This window comes from Pleuronectes platessa, chromosome 22 (assembly GCF_947347685.1).
Source record: "Pleuronectes platessa chromosome 22, fPlePla1.1, whole genome shotgun sequence".
Classification (NCBI taxonomy): Eukaryota; Metazoa; Chordata; class Actinopteri; order Pleuronectiformes; family Pleuronectidae; genus Pleuronectes; species Pleuronectes platessa.
The window spans coordinates 16397631-16420353 of record NC_070647.1 but is presented as its reverse complement, the minus strand read 5'-3'; the positions used below and the strand labels follow the sequence as shown (position 1 = coordinate 16420353).

Genomic DNA, 22723 nt, shown 5'->3' with positions numbered 1-22723 from the left:
TTAATACTCTCTGCTGCCAAAGCAAATCTCTGCGATCGGTGTGTCGGCGTTGATAAAACCCGATCCCTGCTCGGCTCCCTGTCTGTGGCTCCACCACAACACACAGTTACAAGCTCCCAAATACCTTCCAAAGCCGCTCGGTGCCAAGTGCAAGACAAGAGAGATGCTTGGGGGGGATTTAGCATCAGACGGGCGGTGCCAGGGAGAACTTGGACACTCGCCCGCCTCCACACACGTCAGGGAGACGTAATAATTCGATAAATCTGGGAAGAATTAGGCGTAGCATGATGTGATTTCACTCCGTGGCCTGAAGAGCTGCTTGTTGTCTGAGTGGCAGCTCAGAGCTTTGGTCTAAATCTGGAGTCTAACGTGTAAAAGCCGTCTGGGGCAGGTGTGTGGAGAGGATCTGTTCGGCTGCAGCCTCCAGGAATCGACCCCGCGGGCTGCATCTACTTATCCTCATACCTGCGAAGCACCGGCCGCAGATGTAATCAGTTTTGGGGTTTAATAATTTATCGTCCGTACAACAGAATCCCTGGCAGAACAAAGCCGAGGCGCTGATGTTTTCTCAGAGGTTACCAGCTGCTGCAGGTTGCTAAATATACCAGTGAGGTTTCAGGCTTCATACTGGGATGTAAACTCTCCAGTAACAAAACACGAGCTCACAGACGTGCTTCCACTTCCCTTATCTCCATCTATGTTCCCCGGCTTCAGCGACTGAAAACTCGAGTTAACACTATTTATAATTACACACTTGCAAAGCAAAGTCATAACATGCTCCATAATTAATGATGTGGAGCATTTGAATTTGTGAATCTTGGAGGAAATGCAGGAGATTAGAAGTTTTCCTGGTGATGATAATAATTCTGCTCCAGGATTTTCTGTCAGCTGGTTTCCAGCCTGAGGCGGAGCACACGTTCTCACAAGGGAAATGATAAAAAGGTAGAACTGCATGTGAACATGAGCACCCACTGTCTCCTCTGATTTGGTTTTATAACGTGTGAGTCCTAAAATAGCAAAACACCTCTAATCCAGAACATAAAAAAATTATATAAAATCATACTGAAGCTCAAAGATAATCTGGGCTCATCTCGATCTGACCTCAGTGGTTCGGCCCGACGGAGACTGTGTGATGAAATAAAGCAATAAACCACGAGAGCAGAGGTTTGAGAAACGGCCCAATGTTCGGATCCTTATTCTCACAAAACTATAAACTATAAAAGTATATATCTGTTTTCCTCCGTCTCCGAGAAGAAGCAGATATCTGACCTGTTTCTCTGGAGCGAAGGTTTCTGGTTTGAACCTCTCACTATATTCCACTGAACTGTCTGACTTCATATTAGAATGACGCCACAAAGGAGAACCTACTGTACATCCTCCATCACCCCCCCCCCCCCTCCTCCTCCTCCTCATCCCTTTACGCTTGAAGCAATGAAGCGCCTCACCTACGACATGTGGTTCTGCTGAGACGCCAGGTTCTGCTGCTGCTGCTGCTGCATGAGGATCTGCTGCTGCTGGCGCCGCCGGGCCGTGCGCAGCTTCTCGAAGCGCGCCTCCATCTCCTCCAGCACCTTGGGCGTGTAGCGCACCACCAGCTTCACGCTGTCCTTGGCCGCCTTCAGCAGCTCCACCGCCTTCTCGTGGTGCTCGCCCTCCACGCTCTGCAGGAAGGGGGGGTTCAGAGAGAGGGAGGAGAATTTGAGGATATTAGTTCCATTTTAAATATTGGGTGATGGAGCCTCTCTCCCTGCAGCCTGGATCAAAACATCTGGCTACACCTACCACGCCGTTGACAGACAGGAGCTGGTCCCCTCGCTTCAGGCCGCCGTGCCTCTCCGCCACGCCGCCGGGAATGATGCGGGAGATGTAGATGGGTGAGTTCTGCTCTTTGCCGCCCATCACGTTGAAGCCCAGCCCCTCCTCCGTCTTGGGGAGCTCCACCACCCGCGGGTGGGAGTGACCCTCGCTGGCTGCGAAGGCTGCGACCGTGGCCTGAGAAGAGAAACGGAGGATTTGAAACATCCTGTATTTGAGACAAATTTATTGAACATGCACTCTTGGGTTTGGTCCCATTCGCTAACATGGAGGAGGCTGTGTTTATGACCGATACTGCACCCACCAGGGGGCGACTGGGATGATTTGGCTTTACTTTTGGAAGGCTGTCATGTCCTGTGGGACTGTAAACATCTGCTGCATCTTCATATTTCAGGAGAGACGACCACCACAGACGGGTTTTTCTTATTCAGACTTCACAGGAGAAGTTCTACCCATCCCAGGAAACTTGAAGGAGCAGCCAGACGACTCTCACTCTCCCGTGTTGTCACCGGCTGGTTGATGTTCCCGGCTGCGTTTCGTCTTTGAACCGAGAACTGAGCTCCTTGTTCAGAACAAAGCAGCCAGGCGCTTGTCGGCCCGGCTGGGGGGGGAAAGCCGATGGCAAACGAACAGAGGCTCCGGTGTGTCCACGGTGCCATGGTATGTGAGGAGGATCGAGAAAAATTTAGGGAGGATGATAAAAGCAGAGGGGGGGGGAAATCTCTGCTGGAGATGTGAATCCAAACTCCCCAGCAGCAGTCGAGTGGAACTTCCAGGCGTTTGATGGCGTCTCTCCTCCATATTCATACATCCACATTCAATTCAGCTAAATCTGCTCGTTTGTGTCTCCTCTCCGACTCCTTGTTTTATTGCATCATGCCTCCTCTTCCTCCCGTTTCCCTCTTCGCTCCGCCCCCTCTCCTCCTCCTCCTCCCCCCCAGCAGCTCCTCAGCATGCACGCCGTGGCCTCCCCCGGCCTCACGCCACATCGACCTTCACAACTTTATCTGTGGATTCTGTGACTGGAAACACAAGCTGGCAGATGGCCGAGGAGGGGGGGGTGGGGGCTGTGAGTGAAAAACTCACTACTAGTCATTTGATCATCTGCCCCCCCCCCCTCCCTCACATGGCCCTGACACTCCATCTCTCTATTAGGATCAGCGTTAGAAGCCTCAGGCCTCAGGAATCAGAGGCTGAATTAATCTAATTAATGAAGCAATCAAAGAAAATCTAGTTCTTGTGAAACACAAACTCAGATCGTGATGAATTTGACGTCTCATGAACTGAATGCTCAGACGAACAGAGGAGTCGTCCAACGTTTCACATATTTCATCATTATTGCTGCTGCGGCTTCATTTTCTAAAACCACTGCACGCAGCTCTTTTCCTTGTCACACGTGTGATCCTGATTAAATTCAACTGGCACCGTGACCTGGCTTCACGGAATATCTCTTAGGAGAGTAAAAACTTTTTGAAAAGACCCGGTCCTCCGAGTTGAGAGAGCTCCCCGAGGCTCAGCCAGCTCAGGCCATTAGCCGGGTGCTTAATTGCCCGGTGGATATGCAACTTTAATACAGATTTAGCTGCAAGAAACTTCTCAAAGTTTGGGGCGAAGAGACAGAAAGTCGAGTGGAGTTTTAAAGCTGCTTAAATCATGTCTTCATGGTTCCTCCAGGCTTAGTCACAGTGTTCTTTACGAAGGGAAATTACTCGACTTTAGTCATAAATAAAGATTTTTTAAGTCCTCCCAGATTAAACAATGGTGCCTACTTGACAAAAAAATGGAGACATTCCCAACGCAGTAACAAATGAAAGATAATTTCTCTATAAAATGGTCTTTCTGTCTTTTTTAAGGATTTTCTCTCAGGTTCAGTTAAGCAGGTGGACCCAGGATTTAGAGTTTAAACAAAAGGTCTCAGGAGATGAAGCATAATGACTAAGACAGACATTAAGACAAGCACAGGATATCACGACAAACATTAGGACAACAAACCCACAAGGGGAAGCACAGAGACTTATATCCACACAGGGAAGGAAGGGCAATTGAACTCAGGTGGAACACATGAGGACTGGTGCAGGCAATCACAGAGACAGGAAGTGAAGAACGAAAAAACACTGGAAGCAGAAACTACAAAATAAAACAGGAAACAGAACACAGGGAGTGGGCAAACCAGAGACACAGAAACAACAACACTTTCAAACATAAACACAGGGATATACATGGAACATGAGGCGGAAATAATAATTAAACTGAAAACACTCTTAATAAAAGAGGCAAAAATCACACTTGGAAGACAAAACCATGACATTTTCCATCTAAGATTTTGTGCATTCTGTGTACAGTAAAACAAATATGTGGAAAACTTGCACTTGTTTGCTTTATGTGAGTTTAAGTGATATTTTGAGCTCATTAGCAATAATAATAGTTTTTGGGTAAAAAGAACATAGCAATGTCTGCAGGTGTGTTTGTTCATTCGGTGCTTGCTCCTCTTTTCACTGCCCCATATTAATTACAAGCGCGATGCATGATGGTCTATATTCCTAGCGACCATCACTTGTAAAGTACTTATCATGATGCATTATGGGAAACAATGAGTCCACACCCCCTTCAGGAGACGCAATTTATCGATGTTTTACACAAACTTTAACATAAAGAGTTTAAGTTTGTGTTAAACAGTTATATATGTATATTTTGTATTCATATTTTTCTTGCCAGAAAGAAAAGACTACAGATCGAACAAATGAGGTATATATTATTTATTATTATTGAGCTTTAGATGTGTTGCAAAGTGTTTGTGTGAACTCGCATTGCTTCTAATCTTTATGCTAATTTAGCGAATCACCTCCTGACTTTTGCTCCATTAAAGCAAAGATGCAGGTATTCTGTTAAGAGCAGTGAAAAGGGATTAAATATCAAAGTCCACAGATTCCTCCCCTTTTTAGTTCAATCCTATGAAATGGGCCTGTTATTGTTTAATTGCTCAGACCCTCTGTTAATGACGCCCATTAGCAGAGTCGAGCGTACTTGGCTACTTTCACACATCCTTGTCCAACAGAGCAGGTGAGGAGAGATATAACAGGGAAGTGTGATTAACAGATAGTTCACAACTCATTAGTTCTACTTTTCACTCGTCACAGTGAATGATTTTAAATAATTGATGTGAGGCAGTTCTTACCTTAGCGGTGGCCCTCGCCTGGTACTCTGGACAGCCATTCACTGTAATGGTTTCGTGCATGTACTGGTACACCTGGAAGAAATGAAGAGAGGCGGGTGTTATAATATTTATTCACTAGTTCCACCGCCATGGCCGAACGTCCCCTTTAAATCCTGCACCAAATCTGTGACGTTCATTCTAGAACGATTGATGAAACCTAAGAACCTTTGATTCTTTACTGAATCAACATTAACTAAACAAACTAAAAAACCATAACCCCCATTAAAACCACATTGAAATCTGCTAGATCCTGATTTTTGCATTAAATTTCACCAATCATAGATATCAGTCCCGAAAATATGATGTTTTTCAATCAAGATAAATAAATCTGAGAAAAAACTCATGTCCCATCCATCCACTGACCGTCGTGGAAATCTGTTTTTGCGTAATCCTTTTGACCAACCAGTAAACTAACCAACTAACCAATCAACCAACCAATCAATCAATCAATCAACCAACTAACCAACCAACAAATGGGGAGGGGTATAAACATCCTTGACCGGGCAACTGATGGGAAACATATCAGATTCACATAAAGGTCTTCGCTTAAAAATCTAAACAATATGTCAATTTCATTATTTCGACACCTCATGAAGTTGGAGGTGAAAATCAAACTGTTTTAGTCCTGACCTCATTCTGCTGCACATCCATGCCTCACCTCAGTGTCCACACATGTCCTGAAGACGAGTCCTGGACTCAGGAGACTGAGCCACACTCTGCCTCTGACTCTACAAGCAGCACAGAGAGCTGTGAGAGGCAGAAACACAATACTGTGGTTCTGAACCGGGGCCAAGACGTGCGACTGCTGTTCATCCAGTCGGGTGAAAAACAAGGTTTTCTGCCAATTCGCCGAGGCAGACGGAATCGATGCCGACAGCTGACCTTCCCAGTTAAGACGTGTCTTGTGAAGACCACTTACAGCTGAACTTGTTCAAAGAATAAAAGAGAAGAAAAAGAAGAAGAAGAAGACAGAGACAGTGTGGAATGAGGACGTATAGTTAAGACACTGTAGAACTTCTCTGCATGAGCACTTGAAGCCATCTGTACTGCAGCTGTTAGATTTTAAAATGTCAGATATGCATCACCAACCCCCCCCCCCTTCCATGCTGAAATACAATAGGAGGAAGGAAATCTGATGATTGAGATGTACGTGCTGATAACAGAGTGTCTCAGAGGAAATGTTTTCATGAGCTGCTGCAGCAGACTTTATACAAAACGTAAATTACAAGCAAAGATCGTAAAGTTTTCAGGTACAAGCTCATCTACTTGTTCTCCCAGTGGAGAGTTCTTCCAAAGGGCTTTATGGATGTTTTAACAAACCAAAAACTATGGCAGGACAAATATTCTATATAAAGTTTATCAATAGTTGCTTGTGCATCGCCCCGCCAGTGCTTTTCATTTCAAACAGTGGCTGTTTCACTTAGTTGAGTCAGCAGGTCAAATTTGAATCTGATTATCGATACTGTGCCGAATAAAAGAACTCCCACATATGACAGATACAAATTTTTGCGGCTCAGAATTGACTTTTAATCCTGTTCCAGATTTCATAAATCCCAGAACCACATAACAAAGAGCTCGCCTCTCCTGTTATCATCAGAAGGATTTGGATCCAGACCCCGAGATATTTGTACGCAGAGATCTCACTGTGAGTAAAAGAAGAAATATCCCCGAGCTTATGTTGTGCTGCTTGCTCATGAATCTCACAGAATAAAAACGAGCAGCCTCGGAGCTCACGGCTCCCCGAAGCTGACTGCAACGCATCTTTGTAAAATGTATAGCACTGATGCTTGTGGATAAAAGGAAAGCTGCCGTCCACACACAAACAGGAACACTGAATTCCCACAGGACACCTATTCCCCAGGACTGAAAACTTTTCCTTTACCTCAGTGAGTCTGCAGAGTGGCTCCAGTTCTCCCTTTATGACCACAACAGCTAATCACACCCGTTTATTCAGCTACTGGCTCCACGTTTACACACATGTGACCTTTAACAAAGCTGTGAAAACAATGGCCTCAAAAACAATTACGGGGCCATCAGGCATTGGTCTTGTGTTATGCAAATGTTGTGTTAATTGTTATTTCCAGACACGACAGAACCGCACTGCTCATCTGGTGATTGAAGGAAAATAGAGGCCCAGCGCTGCGTCGGAAAACAATCGTTCCAGAGAAGAAGAGCATCCTCGGTTTGTGTGAGTGATGGATGTTTGTGGCAGCTGACGGCTTAATGAATGACCATCGAGGGAATAGGGCGGCCATCGCCTCACGAGTGATTGAGCGGCCCTGAACAATTTGGTTTCATTTAGTAATGGAATATAGAAACTGATCAAGATGGATTTTAAGGAGAAACATATTTGAGATATAAGAAGTTGCTGTAACATAAGAAATTGACCTCAATGCAATGATTTAATATAATTATGATACAGAAACGTAGTTGAGGCTTTATATTTATGTGTGAATCTGGATGTAGTGAATTTTAACGTGGTTCCATAAAGGGGCTGTTGGGCCTGGGCAGGTGGGTGCAACTCAAGTTTACAGTTTAACCATAAACTTGATTATAAATAACTACAAATACAAAACACAACAATAAAACAAGTAGAACTGGGGCTAAGAAAGAACACATAAAATTTTGGTACTACTGAAAAGAACCTGTTAAATGCAATTAAATGCAGATTTCTTTAACCTGAGCACAAACATGTAATTTTCTTCGTGCACAACAAAGTATTATTGACTCAAAAGTATTAAACAACATTTATTACAGTATCGCTTTAACCTGTATCCTTTAACCTGAGTGCTCTGCCCTGGATAGCGGAGCCACAACACGGAACAAACACAGCTCTTGTCAGTCTCCTCTCATCGAGGCTGCACTTTGCTCTAAAGAAAGGCCACTTGACCTCCAGGCATCTTTTCTTTCCCCCAGACGACCTGACCCTGTTCCCCCCGGTGAAAAGGAAAACAGGAATTTAATATTGAAGTCCGAGGGAATCAGCACGGCGTCACGCAAATCCTGCGCCCCTGCGTTGGCTTTTTCTTTTTATAAAACATGTCTTTTATGCTGATTGAAAATCTCCAGTGAAGCGTAGAATCTGCTGCAGCTTCAGAGCGGCGATCGGCCCGGCTCTCTTTGCCTCCTGCGTGTCAGAGCGACTCTCTAAACCCGACACACTGTGAATTCCCACTCTCCATCATTTCCAGCTGGTTAGCCCCCTCCAGTCGCCTCGTCCTGTGTCCTTCCTTCCCCATTTGCAAGGCTGATTGACCCTGACAACTATTTCAGGCTGATGCGATGGGACTAAGGCGGACACGCAGGATTCTCCCGCCCTCCCTCTCTCGCCCGCTGATGAACGTGGCGGAGAGAGAAATACAACCAGCTCATCAAACCCTGTCCCTTTGTCATTTAGCCCAGCACTGCTGAACAGGCTCTTTTCCCCCTGACGTCCATTCTTCACATTGACAGCCAGCCTGTCATCCCTAACAAGGCTGATTCATGTTCGCGGAATTCTATTGACGTAAAGTCGGGGTTTAGGTTTGGAGCCGTACGCTCAGTCTGCTTCTCGGGCTCTGTTCGTCTTTTCAGGCACATTCTTCAGGCATATTCTTATATATCTATATATTTAAATATGTATACTTTGTTGTTTTTATATTTATATATATATCTGTTTGTACTATCCACTCCAGCAGCACCAGAACACTTTCATTCTAGACACTGAAACAATCACATCATTGCATTCTGTACCATAGGGTCAGACCCATTCATGTACCTGTATCTGCAATGTTCTAACTATGTATATGTGTTTTTTGTATGTATGTCGGTTAAGTGTATAAGTGTATAAGCTACTGGATGACCTTAATTTCCCAAGGGATTAATAAAGTATCCATCTATCTATCTATCTATCTATCTATCTATCTATCTATCTATCTATCTATCTATCTATCTATCTATCTATCTATCTATCACGTAGATTTACAGTTTAACCTGTTTTAACAACTCAACACTGACGGATGACGCTCAGGAACAGACGTGAGTCGTGAAGTCAAAATGAAATAGTATTTAATTAAAAAGGAAGACGTAAAAGATAGAGGGCTGAGTCCCAATATTCTCCTGAAAGTATCCAGAGGGGTCAGAGTCCGAGTCTTTCCTGCAAATCAATCAATCAATCAATAAATCAAATTTTATTTCTATAGCCCATATTCACAAATCACATTTAGTCTCATAGGGCTTTAACATGGTGGGACACCCTCTGTCCTTAACCCTCAGCAAGAGTGAGGAAAAACTACTAAAAACCAATTTAACAGGATAAAAAATACGTAGAAACCTCAGAGAGAGCCACACGTGAGGATCCCTCTCCCAGGACGGACAGAAGTGCAATAGATTTCAAGTGTAGGAAAACATCATCAAGTTTCAGGTTTGTAGACGTGTTTGTTTCTCTACAGTGGCTCAGGAAAGAAAAGAAGCCTTCTGCGTATCAGGCCATTAAAAAGCCGCTCTCCCAGTGAGTCTCCCTTCCCCTCTCCAGTCCGTCTCGTAATTGTTCCCGACTCAGACGGAGCATCAGAGGCTGCAGCTGTTGAGAGCTGTGATATTCCACCACAGCGTAATAACAGTGATATTCCACAGTATTGCAGTGGCCAGCACTTACAGCCGGTCCTTCACGCAGCTGGCTCAGCAAACCGCAGAGAGAGCGGCACACACAGAACTATAATCGACTGGCTATGTACTCGGCCTCGCTGCGGCCCACTAATCCCACAGCCTATCTGATGGTTTCCCTGGTGACTGGGCTCTCACTGGGTGAAGTGGTCTGGGGCAGCAGCAGCAGCTCGATGTCACTGAGATCAGTTTTACCCTCCTGAGCTTCCCTGGACCTGCCTGAGCGGAGCTGGACCTCATGAGAGGAGGAGACTGGTCCTGTCTTCCTCTCTGTCACATGATTTTAAGGGTATTCCTGTAATGTAAAGATTCCAGAAACGTTTCCTTTATGAACCAGATATTTCAGCAGCTGGACCAGAAATCCGGGACATGATCAATAATTCACAAAACGTACGAGGCGATGTTCTGCTCTGTGGCCGTGAAGCCTCTGGAAAGTAAAGTAGTGCATCTCCGTGACAAACTGATTAAGTCGGCTAATTGTCTGCTTTCATTCCCGGGACAAATTACATGTTCACTTTGTTTACAATTAACTTGCAGCTCGGAGGCCGTGTGGTGGAATCTGTCATCGTTTCCCCGACTGCTCCTCCGATCCGGTTTTCTTAACCAAAGCACAACACTGGGCCAAAGTATATCTCCAGAGACAGGAGGCTGAATATGTAAGATCTCTGTTGTACTGGGTCCTGCTGATGAATGGCCGTCGGGATGATGGATCGGCGGGAGGCTGTTAATGTGCATGTGAGTGAGAGCGTTCCGGCGAGGGGGAGGAAAACAAGGGCTCCTGTTTACGATGCACACTTTGTCCCGTCCTGTAAAATGTGATTAAAGCGAATCTCTAACAGCGATTTGCTTAATTAGAATTCAGCGTAACGAGCTGATCAAACTTTTAACTTAATGAAATGCTCGTAATGTTTTCTGTCCTCGTGATTCATTTTAAAAAGCTCTTTATGAGTTTCTGGTGCAGTCGGAACATTTCACCGTGCATCTGAGCAATAAACTCTGACACTGTGATCATGTGGAGGTCGTTTGCTGATTCATGTAACACAACAGGGACCTAAACGTTCTCTGGTGTCGTGGATATTGCTGCGATTCATCCAAACACAACAGCATCATCAGGGAGAGTTGACCTTTGACCTTTGGAGAAGTCATGAAATAACTACAATGGTTTTCTTTGTTGCATCATCACTGAAAAGTGCATTCTGAACCGCACTCTGATCCAAACAACTACATTTATGCCATCCATGCTACTTGCGGGTTGTGTATAACCATGAAAAATGAGAAAATCAGCATTTAAAGAACTTTCATCTTGGTATTAAAATGCTCATTCATTAGATGTCATGATAAATGCAGCACACCATCGCTCTCATGGTGCCCACTGGTTTGTTTCCCTACAAATAAAGCTATTAGATGAGGAACAGAAATCCAATGCAATGCAGCAAAACTACAAAACAAAGTTAGTGAAAATAAAAAAGTTATAAAGTTATTTCCCAGAGTGGAACAGAGAAAAGAGTCCCTGGTGAGTTTGTGTACCTTCACTACACAAACTCAAATATAATTCCTGTACAGAAAACAAGGTCAGATATTCCCACAGGACAAAAAAAAAAAAAAAAGGGAGAATCCAAAGACATGAGATGACTCACCTCTCTGATGGCCGTGCAGAACTCGCTCTGAAGCACCTTCTTCAGGGACTGGAGCTTGTGACCGGGGACGTCGCCCGACTCCTGCAGCTTCTCCAGCAGCTCGATGGCTCTGGCAACATCTGGCGGAGACGACACAGAGAGAGGACACGGCCATGAATACGTGCATCGCACCCAAAAGGGACAGAAATCTCCTTTTCAATTAACGGCAGAGGAACGTGCCGACGCTCATCAACGGGGAGGATAATGGAAAAAGACACAAGGCCAGAGGTGGGAAGGAGAGAGAGAATACCAATCCAACCCGGGGATCTTTTTCATCCGTGCACGACAATAAAGAAGAAGCGAGGGAATAAGTCAGACACTGGTTGGTTGGAAGGTTAACACTCCCTGGCACGAGGACGCACCGGCGGGCATTATAAAGCATTTACACTAAACCTTAAGCTTTAAGTTAGAGGCCACGACTCCTGGGTCCCCCCCCCCCCCCCCCCGTGCCCCCCCTCTAATTAGCCGGCGCTCGAGGAGTCCGCCGGCGTGCCTGATTAATTTCCGTGCCCTCTGAAAACTGACTTGCTGAATAGAGGCAAATAATGAAGGCAGAAGGAAGTGATTGTTCCTTCAGCCTGAAATAGATTAGTTTGATTTTGTTATAACATGAACCACAACAGACCCGTTCATTATTCACTGATTAATCAACTGTTTGGAGGATGAAATGTTGTTTGTTTTGGCAGAACACTGATGTTTCGTTTCAATTATATGGTTTAAACTCGGAAAAACACACACATATTGAATATTTGAAGTTTTTAAATGAGTCATAAGATGCTTATTCTATTATTCTTTTTTTTTTTTGTGAATGTAAAACTGGTTCTTTTAGCTCTACTCTCCTGTCGTCCTGCTTCCAGTGTCTCTTCTCACAGGACACAGCAATAAACACAAATTCTACTCGGAGACATGACAGTCAGACACACACACACACACTGATATTGAATTCTGGGAATATGGAGTGACTCAATAAAGCCGACAGCAGACAGAGGAGCTCTGAGACCTGAGGGACACGAGAGAGACGAAGAAGAAGCCGTCTGGAACTGTGACAGTGTGAATACTGCATCGGGGCCGTGAAGAGGGAAATGTGAAAAACACTAAAGATTGTAAACTTTTATCGCTTCTTTCTTTTTATGATTCGAACATAAAGACAATGGGCACTGAGAAATCCAATGTAGACGTTTCTACTTCCATAATAATACAAGTAGCGAGGGTTGAATTGACACTGCAGGTTCATTTCCCCATTGATATCGGCCTTGGACCTAAAGAACAAGTCCAGTGAGAGTTGTATTGACAGGTGAGGCTGTCAGTCATTCATCAATCAACCCTTCACATGTCAGGACGGTCTCAAGGATCCATGATCTATAGCTCTTATTCTTAAAGGGTCGAGGGAGCCGATCCCCAATCTATCGCAGAACTAAGAGACAAACAACCTACTCACCCTCAGTCGATTTAGAGTCTCCAATTAAACCTGTGTGTCTCTGGACTGTGGCAGGAAGCCCATGTGCCCACGAGCAGTGCACCGAGCAGTGTTCTGTATCTAAATAATCATATTCACACTAATAATACTTGCAGACTTTGAATAATGACTCATTCATTTAATTTGGAAAAGGCTAAAATTACGTGTGACAATTTATCCAGCTGACTAATTGAGCTAAATTTAGAAATAGAAATTTGGTTTAAAACAGTCTCCCACTGGCTCTTTGTAATATTCAAGCTGAATCACATTGAAGCCAGGATCCTGTAAAGCTACAGATATGATTATGCTATGAGGGAAATATGAGATGCACGTGTCAGGCAGAAGATTAACAACAGGGTACGAGAGCATCCAGTGCAGGTTGGTGCATTTAATGAGGATCCATCTGACTTGTGTTGGCAGATTATAGTTATTCATCAGTCAGGTTTTTCCCCAACAACCTTTCCTCTCTCTCCAGGTACGTCTTCAAAACAAGCCGGTTTTCAGAGGAGCTGTTTCTTCTGTGGTTTGAAACTTGAATTTGCAGCGTAACCAGATAAATTATGTTTCTGTTGCAAAAACAAAAGTCTGATTGGAAAACTCACCAAAAAGGAACCTCTGGTGCAAATGAAGCTGAAACTGTGCAGACAGATTTATTTGTGATTCAAATAGGATTTTATTTAAGCCAGTTTGTTGAGGAAATACAACGAAATGTGATAATTAGGTTTTGTTTTGTTCTGTTTTTATTTTGGTTGGCTTCTTTGAATGGTATAAAATGAATTGTAACTTGATGTGAGGGGCCTGCAGCTATTTAAATTCTTAATTAATAAAATTGAATTCAATTGATTTGCTTGGTTAATTAATGTCTTTTGAATGAGCAGATTAAATAAGATGATTCTTCTTTCTGCTCCTCTTCATTCACGATTAGAGATTTTGTGTTTGCATTTTGTGTTTGTCTATGAATGAAACAAACTTAAAATCAGTAATACATTTAGATCTAAAAGCCATGGTACGCTTCTTTATGTGGGTGAAGTGACCTTCAGTGAAAGCCGTGTCCAGTGAAACCATTTATCTATTCACTGGTTCACTGAAGTATTTTCATCTTGAATCCACCATAAGAGGATTTAAAAGGATGATATTAGTTTTTCCGATCCCCATGAATAAGTCCTTTATTTTTTTACCTGTGTGCCAGAACATGAAAAAACCCACGGATTCTGAATAGCTGGTAATGAGCTGGTTCTCTCCCGAGCAGCGAGGGCGTCTCGGAGGTTTACGAGCGTTTCTTTCTCATTAAGTGAAGGTCAAGGGCCACAGAGGAGAGAACTTCTCTTTCTTCACAGGCTCATTAGCAGCATTTTCTTCTGCTCGGCACTGGGATCATAACTTCAAAGATCGGTGTTGGAGGCGTTGCCGGTTGTTTTTTCCATCTCGCTGATCAGACGTGATGCCTGCCCATTTCCTGATCCGATCTTTTTTCATTTTGAACGAGGCTAAAAACTTGAATCTCCTGGAGATTTACATCAAGAAGAGTTTCGGCTAAGAAATTGACGTCTATTGTAATAACTGAAAATCAGGTTCATTTAGAGAGAACAGCCCAGGGATTAGAAGACAGTGTAATTGCAGGCGTCCACACGCAAATAAATGGTAACGAGTGGGACTGACACACTGGGGCTCTCCACTGCTCACAGGTAATGAAATGTCTTCTGGTCTATGGAATTTTCTCGTCTTGTCTTTAGCTCTCGACCCCGCGGCTCAAACAAGACTTTTATGCAAACGCGAGGCCAGAAAACGTCCCATTTATCTGCCTGCTTAGCGTAGAGAGTGGGCCCTCGCCTGAGCCGTGTCCGATCATGTGGAGACGGGGAAGTGAAAGCTGATTGTGTTCCGTGACGCTGCGGCCGAGATGACTGCAGGGGAAATAACTCCGGAGTCAGATGTGCAGTTAAATGACGTGTTACATTGGTTAATAGTCTAGTGGAGGGATGGAGGGATGGATTGATGGAGGGAGGAGGGGGGAACGCCTGGATGACCTGGTGCACTCTGATAGCACTGACAGAACCACAGCACACTGATATTACTAAACCTTCGTCTGAGGAGAGACAGAACAAAATGAGGCGCAGTTCCAGATAACGCCACACGGAGCCTGTTACAATTCACTGGGCCTATGAATAGCTTCAGCCGGAGGGGGACACAGGAAACGTGATCCCACCCTTCATTAACCAAACTCTGCCGAGTGATAACTACACGCACAAAGCCACAAGAAAAATATAACAACAGAACAATAATACACAGATATCGTTACTGGTGTTTACAAACGATGATGCAGTTCCCAGAATTCACTTCCTGCTCGGTTCTTATCAGTTAAGAACAAAAACAGTTTCAGTAGCAGTTCCACTTTGTCCAAGGAAACACATCCCTGCTCAGATAGATATATATATATATACAGAGAGAGAGAGATAAATAGATAGATAGATGGATAGACAGATAGATAGATAGATGGTTAGATAGATAGATAGATAGATAGATAGATAGATAGATAGATAGATAGATAGATAGATAGATAGATAGACAGACAGACAGACAGACAGACAGACAGACAGATAGATAATAGATAAATAGATAGATAGACCCTTCATCAGTTTCCTCAACACGTCTGTGATGTCTCATTGAATCATCCTTTTTAACTTCCCCCCTCCAGACTTGACCTTTCTGACCTGACAGCCCTCGTGTTGCCGCCTCCTGTGTTTCGGACGCTGCTTCGACCCGACCTGTTTTTCTCTGAGTTATGCAATCGAGTCCTTCATGGGTCAAACTAAGCTGTTTCATGAGTGAAATATTTGAACACTCGTGCCAGAGCTTCACTTCCTGACCTAATTACTCCTTCACTGAAAACGCAGTAGTGGGAAATTAGCTTTTTGCCCTCGGGGGCTTTATTGCATTGTATTGACTTTAATCTCGACCCAGAGACCCACAGCTTACAGATGTGTGCAACATCTGTGCAGGGTTTTACATCTGCCTCTGTGATCCAGTTGTGATATACCAACGACCAATAAGCTTGAATTTGAAAAGGGACAAGAGCCAAATTTAGCACATGTCTGAAGCAAACAGACAATTAGGTCATCTCACTGGGTAGTTTGACAGATTGTTCTCCACAGAGAGAGGGGAAGGGAATTTTAAGTTTTTTCTTAAAACATTGTTGGAAAAGTATCTTTTCTCTCACATCATCTGCCAGAGGAAGCTCAGAAACCACAGGATGGAGATACCACAATGAGCAGAGGAGCACCAGACACATCTGGAGAAGGTCGATGTCTTTGTTTACATTTGATCTGGTTAGTTTGGGTTTCACATATTAATTTAGGCAGTGGACTAAAGATTTTAGTTTGACGTACGTCCTGTCATCGGCTGCGTCTATGTATACTTGACATTGATTGGTTTATAGACAAGCTAGCTTATAGGCTGGGGGGGGGGGGGGATGTATCTGCAAATGTAATCTTCTTTTCCTGCTCAAAACCAGTATAAACTGTTTAAAAATCCATTATCCTGTTATTTTGTTTCAGACTAAACTGGAGAGTCTGAAGGTTCGATTCCAAACCAGGGAAACCTATGTGTGTGTGTTGCATCAGGACACAGTGACAGTGTGATGCTCTGCTGCCGTATTCACAGAATGTGACACCGGCAAAGATACTGTCAGCAATTAATTCCCCACTGCTGTGTTCAGGGTGAGGGTTTTCTCATTAGTGATTAATTAGTTAGATGAAACTTTGTTTTTTAATTAAGTGACTGTCAAGACTTTCTCCGAAAACAAAGTTTCCACGGTGGGTTGACGATAGAATCTCAGTATTTGTGGAGGCTCATTAATGAATCTCAGAAAGAAAAGAAAAACAATGTTAAACGCGGAATTAAAGTCCCTAAAAAATTGTTCTGCCATTTCCCCAGTTAACGGTTCCCAACAGATTTTAATGCTGCCACTTCCCCTTCACTTTTATATTCTCACACCAGCAGCTCCATGGATTCCACCGCCTCAAACAGAGTTTAAATACGAGAGAAGAGGCTGCTTCATTTCCCCCAAAAAGAAAATGAAATATTCCTTCACATGGAAAGATGCTGAGTGTGTTGTGGTCACGTCCCCTGAGGAAACACTGCAGGTCTTAAGGTTCCTTCATTGTGTTTGCAGATAAACTGAGAAGTAATTGAAAAGTTTCCCGAGGCTCGTGAGTGATGAGGTTCTCCGGCAGCTCCTTTTCGTTGTTGTCTGATATCAACCTCCATTTTTTCCTTGACAGTCTCGCTGCAGCGTTCGTCACCTGAATCCCAAACACACAACATGCTCGTCTCCCCCCCCCCCGGCTGGAGATAAGACCTCCTGACATCAATTTGAAGGCAAACAGAAACACGACAGCTTGCAAAACGTTCTGTGTTAATGAAACTGAACGACTTGAATATGTATTAACACAATTACTTATGTTTTTACTATGCAAAGAGTAGATTCAAGAACAGAAGGGGATCGACAGGAAAACAGCACAAACCTGTCAATCCTCTAGCGTATGAAAACTATATTTATATAAATCTGAAGTATACTTTAGAATGTATTGAGGAATAACAAGAATAAAATGGCCAGACATCAAGCTTTAAATATAACAAGGGTATAATCATCACTGTGGTGAGAATCTCTGAGACAACCAAAGGTCGACAGTGACTAATTTCTAATTTTGACAAAAGGGTGAAACATTCTGGACCAGATTTATGCTAAAAATACATATTTTTTTCACTGACTCAGGCATAAACACACCTGAACAAAATGCAAAAATAAACTGAAAGCAAGAAATCCCTTGTGTTTCTCTCAGCAGAGGCTTTAGTGTGGTTTCTTAGATAAGAAATGAGACTGGCAGTCAACAGAGCACATTCCTCCACTGAGGCCAATCAAGCTGCACCAAATTACCAACACTTTTTAAAAATCAGGATTAATGAATTACTCCCTAGGAAACCAGATTAAAGGAAGTGATAAGAAAAGATTCCTGGATCTGCCGGCTGATCTGGACCATTAATAAAATAAGGACAGTTAAGTAAATTGTGGAAGGAACAAAAATATACAGATGGACCGAAACAGGGTTTGATCGTGTCACTGGTGTGCAGTGGTTTAACAGGAAATTAATGATACCTCCTACTTGATGTTACCAGCTTTAGCAATCATGATAACTTACAATGCATTACACAATTTAATCAGAGCCACTCACATCATCTCACGCACAAAGTAAAGATCTTTAGAGTTCCTCGTTGTCCATTCACTTTACAAGAATAATCAAATAATCCAAAATAGAGGCAATCTGTGAATTGTTATTGTCTGTGTGGCACAACACCCTGGAAACTCATTTCCCCGAGCTTCTTTAATATCGGACTCGCTGCCTGGAGAAGGTCATCCTCATCATCGGCTGATTAGAGGAGCGGCACCGGGCTGAGCAAACCTACAGTGACACGTAATGAAGGCTTCAGCGCTCGATGAGGCTCCACAACACTGTTCCAGGGATCCACCGGGCGGCTCTCCAGCTTTCTGTCATAATTAGTCCATTTTTAACAGTGGCAGGAGTGAAATTAATTCATTTTTCAGTGCTTAAAAGTGTCATTTTGACCGAACTGCAGCGATGTACACAAACACGTCCGTTTCTTGATTGAATCTCTGCCGCCTGAAGTTCCTCTTTTCAAATTCTGACTTTGATTATTGATTGAAATGCCACTTTCCGACTCAGCAGATGAAGGGAGCGTCCCAGGCGACCTCTCTCTGTGTCGGCTCGTACCTTTGTACCTGGAGAGACGCTTTGTGGATGTCTCGCACGCTGGAATAAATAGTCCTGAAAGGGCCTTGCCATCTGCCACCACCACTTCGACCTGGATGTCCTTGCTGCCCCTTGCCTCTGACTCCGGCCATAAAAAGTGAAATAATCGCAAATAATGAACGAGTAAAATTAGACAACAGGCTTTTACCAAACAAGTCATGTCCCCAAGCCAAGAGAATTAGCTCTCAATCGCCTCTGTCCCCTTGAAGCACAGAAAATGAATCAGTCCTTGAGGGCTAATGGCTCCTGCAGGAGCCTGTGGTTCAACCAGAGAGTGAAAAACATCTGACTCTTAACGTCTTCTTCATCCTGTCCAATTAGTGGACAGTTTCCCTGCAAGGCAATCTGTCTGCAAGCCTGTATTTCTGCATTATGTGGAGGTGAGGTGAAATATCAACCTGTTATGAGTAATGTCAGCTTGTCAGCAAACTTCTAATCCCTCAAATCGCTGGTGTGACTGAGCATGTGATGGGAGTAAGGTCTCACCAGTGGAACACCAGGACTGGGACCATAGGGTGCAGCAGTTAGTCGGTCTATTAAATCAGGAGGATTTAAGTTGTATAAAAAAAGGGTTTAACTGCACAAACCTATAGCCACAGAAAACCAAAGGTATCATACTGCTGGAGTTTGATGTTTTAACCTTACCAGTTGCCTAGGGGGGCAAAGCGTGTGCACCACTTTCAATCATAACTGAAATATCTCAACAGGTAAACTACTGGATGGAATATTTCACAGACATTTCAGGTTTCCCAAAAGGACGAAGTCCCGAGACGCTGGAGACCTTCAAAATTTTCATCTAGCGTCGCCATGACCTGGATATTTGACATAGTTTCAACATTTATGTAAAGTCCAACAATAAATGTGTGTTCAAGTCCAGCATTACACTTACTAAACATAGGTGTGTTAGACAATTCATGTTGCATTGGCATTTAGCCCAAAACAAAGCTGTAGCCTATTGCTAGCATAACTCCGGACTCTTGACAATGAAAAGCATTTCTTTTCATTGTCTTTAACATGGCGAGTTACAACTTGTTACAACTTGCACACAAACTCACTTTTTTAACACAACAGTGTCAAACTTTTCTTTCTCATTCCCGCTGCGACACAATCTCAACGACCTTTACCCTCATTGTTTCCCATTAGAGAGCATGTCATCATCTCTGGGACATTCATATTTGTGTTTGATTTCCAGATCCACACAGAATGCAGACTGGTTTCTTTTATCATATCTACAGAGAGGTTCAAATCCATTGTCCTTGGCACTGGTGCTTTCTTATCACCGTCATTTCCCCCCCCCCGACAATAACAGGAAGAAACAGTGATGTCAGATCTTTTCATCCTGCTGTGACCCGACAAGACAAGTGGGAGCTGTGAAAATGAAAATCTCTGTCTGTTTCCTCCCTCTGTGTGTGCGTTTGGGTGTGTGTTTGTGTGTGTGTGTGTGTGTGTTTTTGACAAACTCAGGCACCAGAGCCGCTCCCAACACCAGATGAAAAACTAGCTTTTCATTAGCAGTTACCCTGGAGCAGCCGAGAGAGGGATCCTGTGACGCTGCCTCTCCCTCTCAACGGCTCCTGTGTGAAACTATCATTACTAACTCCTCGGGGCCATCACAGCTGCCAGCCGCTGACTGGTCAGATTCATGCCAGTGCACGTGAATATGGATCTGCTGCAAACAAGTGGAGGTCACGTCTGAGTCAGTGCCAAAACCAGGGACCAGGATCAAATACAACTTTTACAGACGAGGACATTTCTCATAGTCGAGTGTTTAACATCGTCAGAACACCTTAGTCCCTGTGTTTAATTCTCTCGGCTGTGTGGTGGATTGGGGAAATGGTCTAATCTGTTTGCCTGCTCCAGCCACATTCATCATATTAACTTGTGCACGCAACAGATTGTGGATCAGTGAAGCTCGACTGCCCAGGAGCAATAAACTTTAGTGCAGAACAAATTGCAATTGAGCGAGCGGACAAAAACTAAATCGAACCCCTCATTTCAGAAAATGATCAATTGTGGGTAATTGTGACACCTGTCAGATTATACCTCCTGCAGGGTAAGGCACGCTCCCACCAGATTCTGTGTATTTATGGTGTCTTCTTGTGGCTCGTGGAGCTCGATGCCAGCTTGACTTGGCACAGAGGAACCAGCGATTCGTTCTCCTTTTCTTTATATTTCACAGAATCCATTTCCTATGCAAGGCTCGTGCAATATTCTGTTTCACCGGCGGATATGCATTTGATCTCCATGTTAAGACTGGGGAATCTTTTCAGTTGCAATCTAAAAATAGACACTTTTATCCAGCAAGTGTGCGGATTTAAAGTGCTTCTCATGGGTGTGTACAGGACGCTTTGTCTTTAGAAGGAAAGAGAATCTGCTGGCAGTGTTCTTCAGGGACTTCTCTGAAACGTGCAGAGGGATTAAAGCTGCTTGCACAGGGGAGACATTATTAATTACGTGAGGATCCATGCTGGAGGCACGTGAGGTCAGAGGACACCCAAATAATGCGTTTCAAGTCACATGGGCTGCAATTGCATGGCCAGAGTCAGCTCAACGCAACACAACAGGCTGCCGTCTGCAGAAATCCCCTCAGCCTTTAATTGCAGTTTCTTGCAAGTTGCATGTGCACAACGGTAAGACCACAACACGCCCGTGTGCGTGTGCCGTGCACCTGTCCGATGCAAACGCGTAAAGTTGCCTCCAAAGTGGATTCCCATGCGTGTCAGGGGCGTTTTGTTTTTACACGTGAGGAGAAAGAAGCGACGCACTATAATGGAATACTACCACCGAGGCGGTTACATAATGAAGAAGGGAATAAAAGATGAGTAGATAACGGATGAATGATGTTGGTTTAACGCGCGCATCCAGAGGGTGTACAGAGGAAACCAGTTCTCTGCTTCTGCAAAAAATAACAAGAAATACGCGCACGCACAAGACGGACTGGTTTTTTTATTTGGCTCGGATCGGCTCGCAAATAACGAAACGTGGTGGTAAAGATCCGAGAAGCGAGACCAGCACCTGGAAGAAGAGTCCTGCGTGTTCCCAAGTTTTACTACATGACGAGCACAGGGAAATTAAACATGCAGAAAAATGTGCGAAGCTCCGTCTTACCTCGATCCAGGGTGAGCGGTTGGACCACTGTCGCCATGACTGCTGTTTACTGGAGACTGGAGAGAGAGAGGCTACAGCATCACAGAGAGGGAGAGGGAGAGAGAGAGAGAGGGAGAGAGAGAGTCACTACAGCATCACAGAGAGAGGGAGGGGGGAGGGAGAGAGAGAGAGAGAGAGAGAGAGAGAGAGAGAGAGAGAGAGAGAGAGAGAGAGAAAGAGAGAGAGAGAGAGAGAGAGAGAGGCACTACAGCATCACAGAGAGAGGGAGGGAGGGAGAGAGAGAGAGAGAGAGAGAGTGAGAGAGAGAGAGAGAGGCACTACAGCATCACAGAGAGAGAGAGGGAGGGAGAGAGAGAGGATACAGCATCACAGGGAGAGAGGGAGGGAGGGAGGGAGAGAGAGAAAGAGGCACTACAGCATCACAGAGAGAGGGAGGGAGAGAGAGATTACAGCATCACAGAGCGAGAGAGAGGGAGTGCGAGAGAGGGTGAGAGAGAAAGAGGGAGAGAGTGAGAGAGAGAGGCTACAGCATCACAGAGAGAGAGAGGGAGGGAGGGAGGTAGAGAGAGAGAGAGGCTACAGCATCACAGAAAGAGAGGGAGGGAGGGAGAGAGAGAGGGATGGAGAGAGAGAGAGGGAGGGAGAGAGGCACTACAGCATCACAGAGGGAGAGGGAGAGAGAGGGAGACTACAGCATCACAGAGAGAGGGAGGGTAGGAGGGAGGGAGAGAGAGAGGTAGAGAGAAAGTGGGAGTGAGATAAATGGTGGTGTGAGGGGGGGGGGGGGGGGGTATTCTTCCGTCCTCATAATATCTCATGAGAATCCAGCCCCATAAAAAATACAGACACTGTGACACAGACACATTCATGACATGACGTTAAATTAATTTGTAATGGACACAAGTATATTATATTATGACATGTGGGAAAATGTATTATTCCTTTGTGAGGATAAATTGCATCTGAGCCCCTGAGTGGATTG

The 22723-nt window shown here is 44.3% G+C and overlaps 1 protein-coding gene across 1 annotated transcript; it reads right to left on the bottom strand.

Annotated features, from left to right (window-relative positions):
• Positions 1-1445: 1445 nt before the first annotated feature.
• On the bottom strand, positions 1446-21831 carry lin7a (lin-7 homolog A (C. elegans)). Its single transcript, XM_053415383.1, has 5 exons — positions 21742-21831; positions 11311-11429; positions 4991-5062; positions 1783-1992; positions 1446-1661 (listed from the first exon to the last, which is right to left on the bottom strand). Exons 1-5 carry the CDS (start codon positions 21776-21778, stop codon positions 1446-1448), a joined length of 654 nt encoding a protein of 217 aa, XP_053271358.1. The 5' UTR covers positions 21779-21831.
• Between the last annotated feature and the right edge of the window lie 892 nt (positions 21832-22723).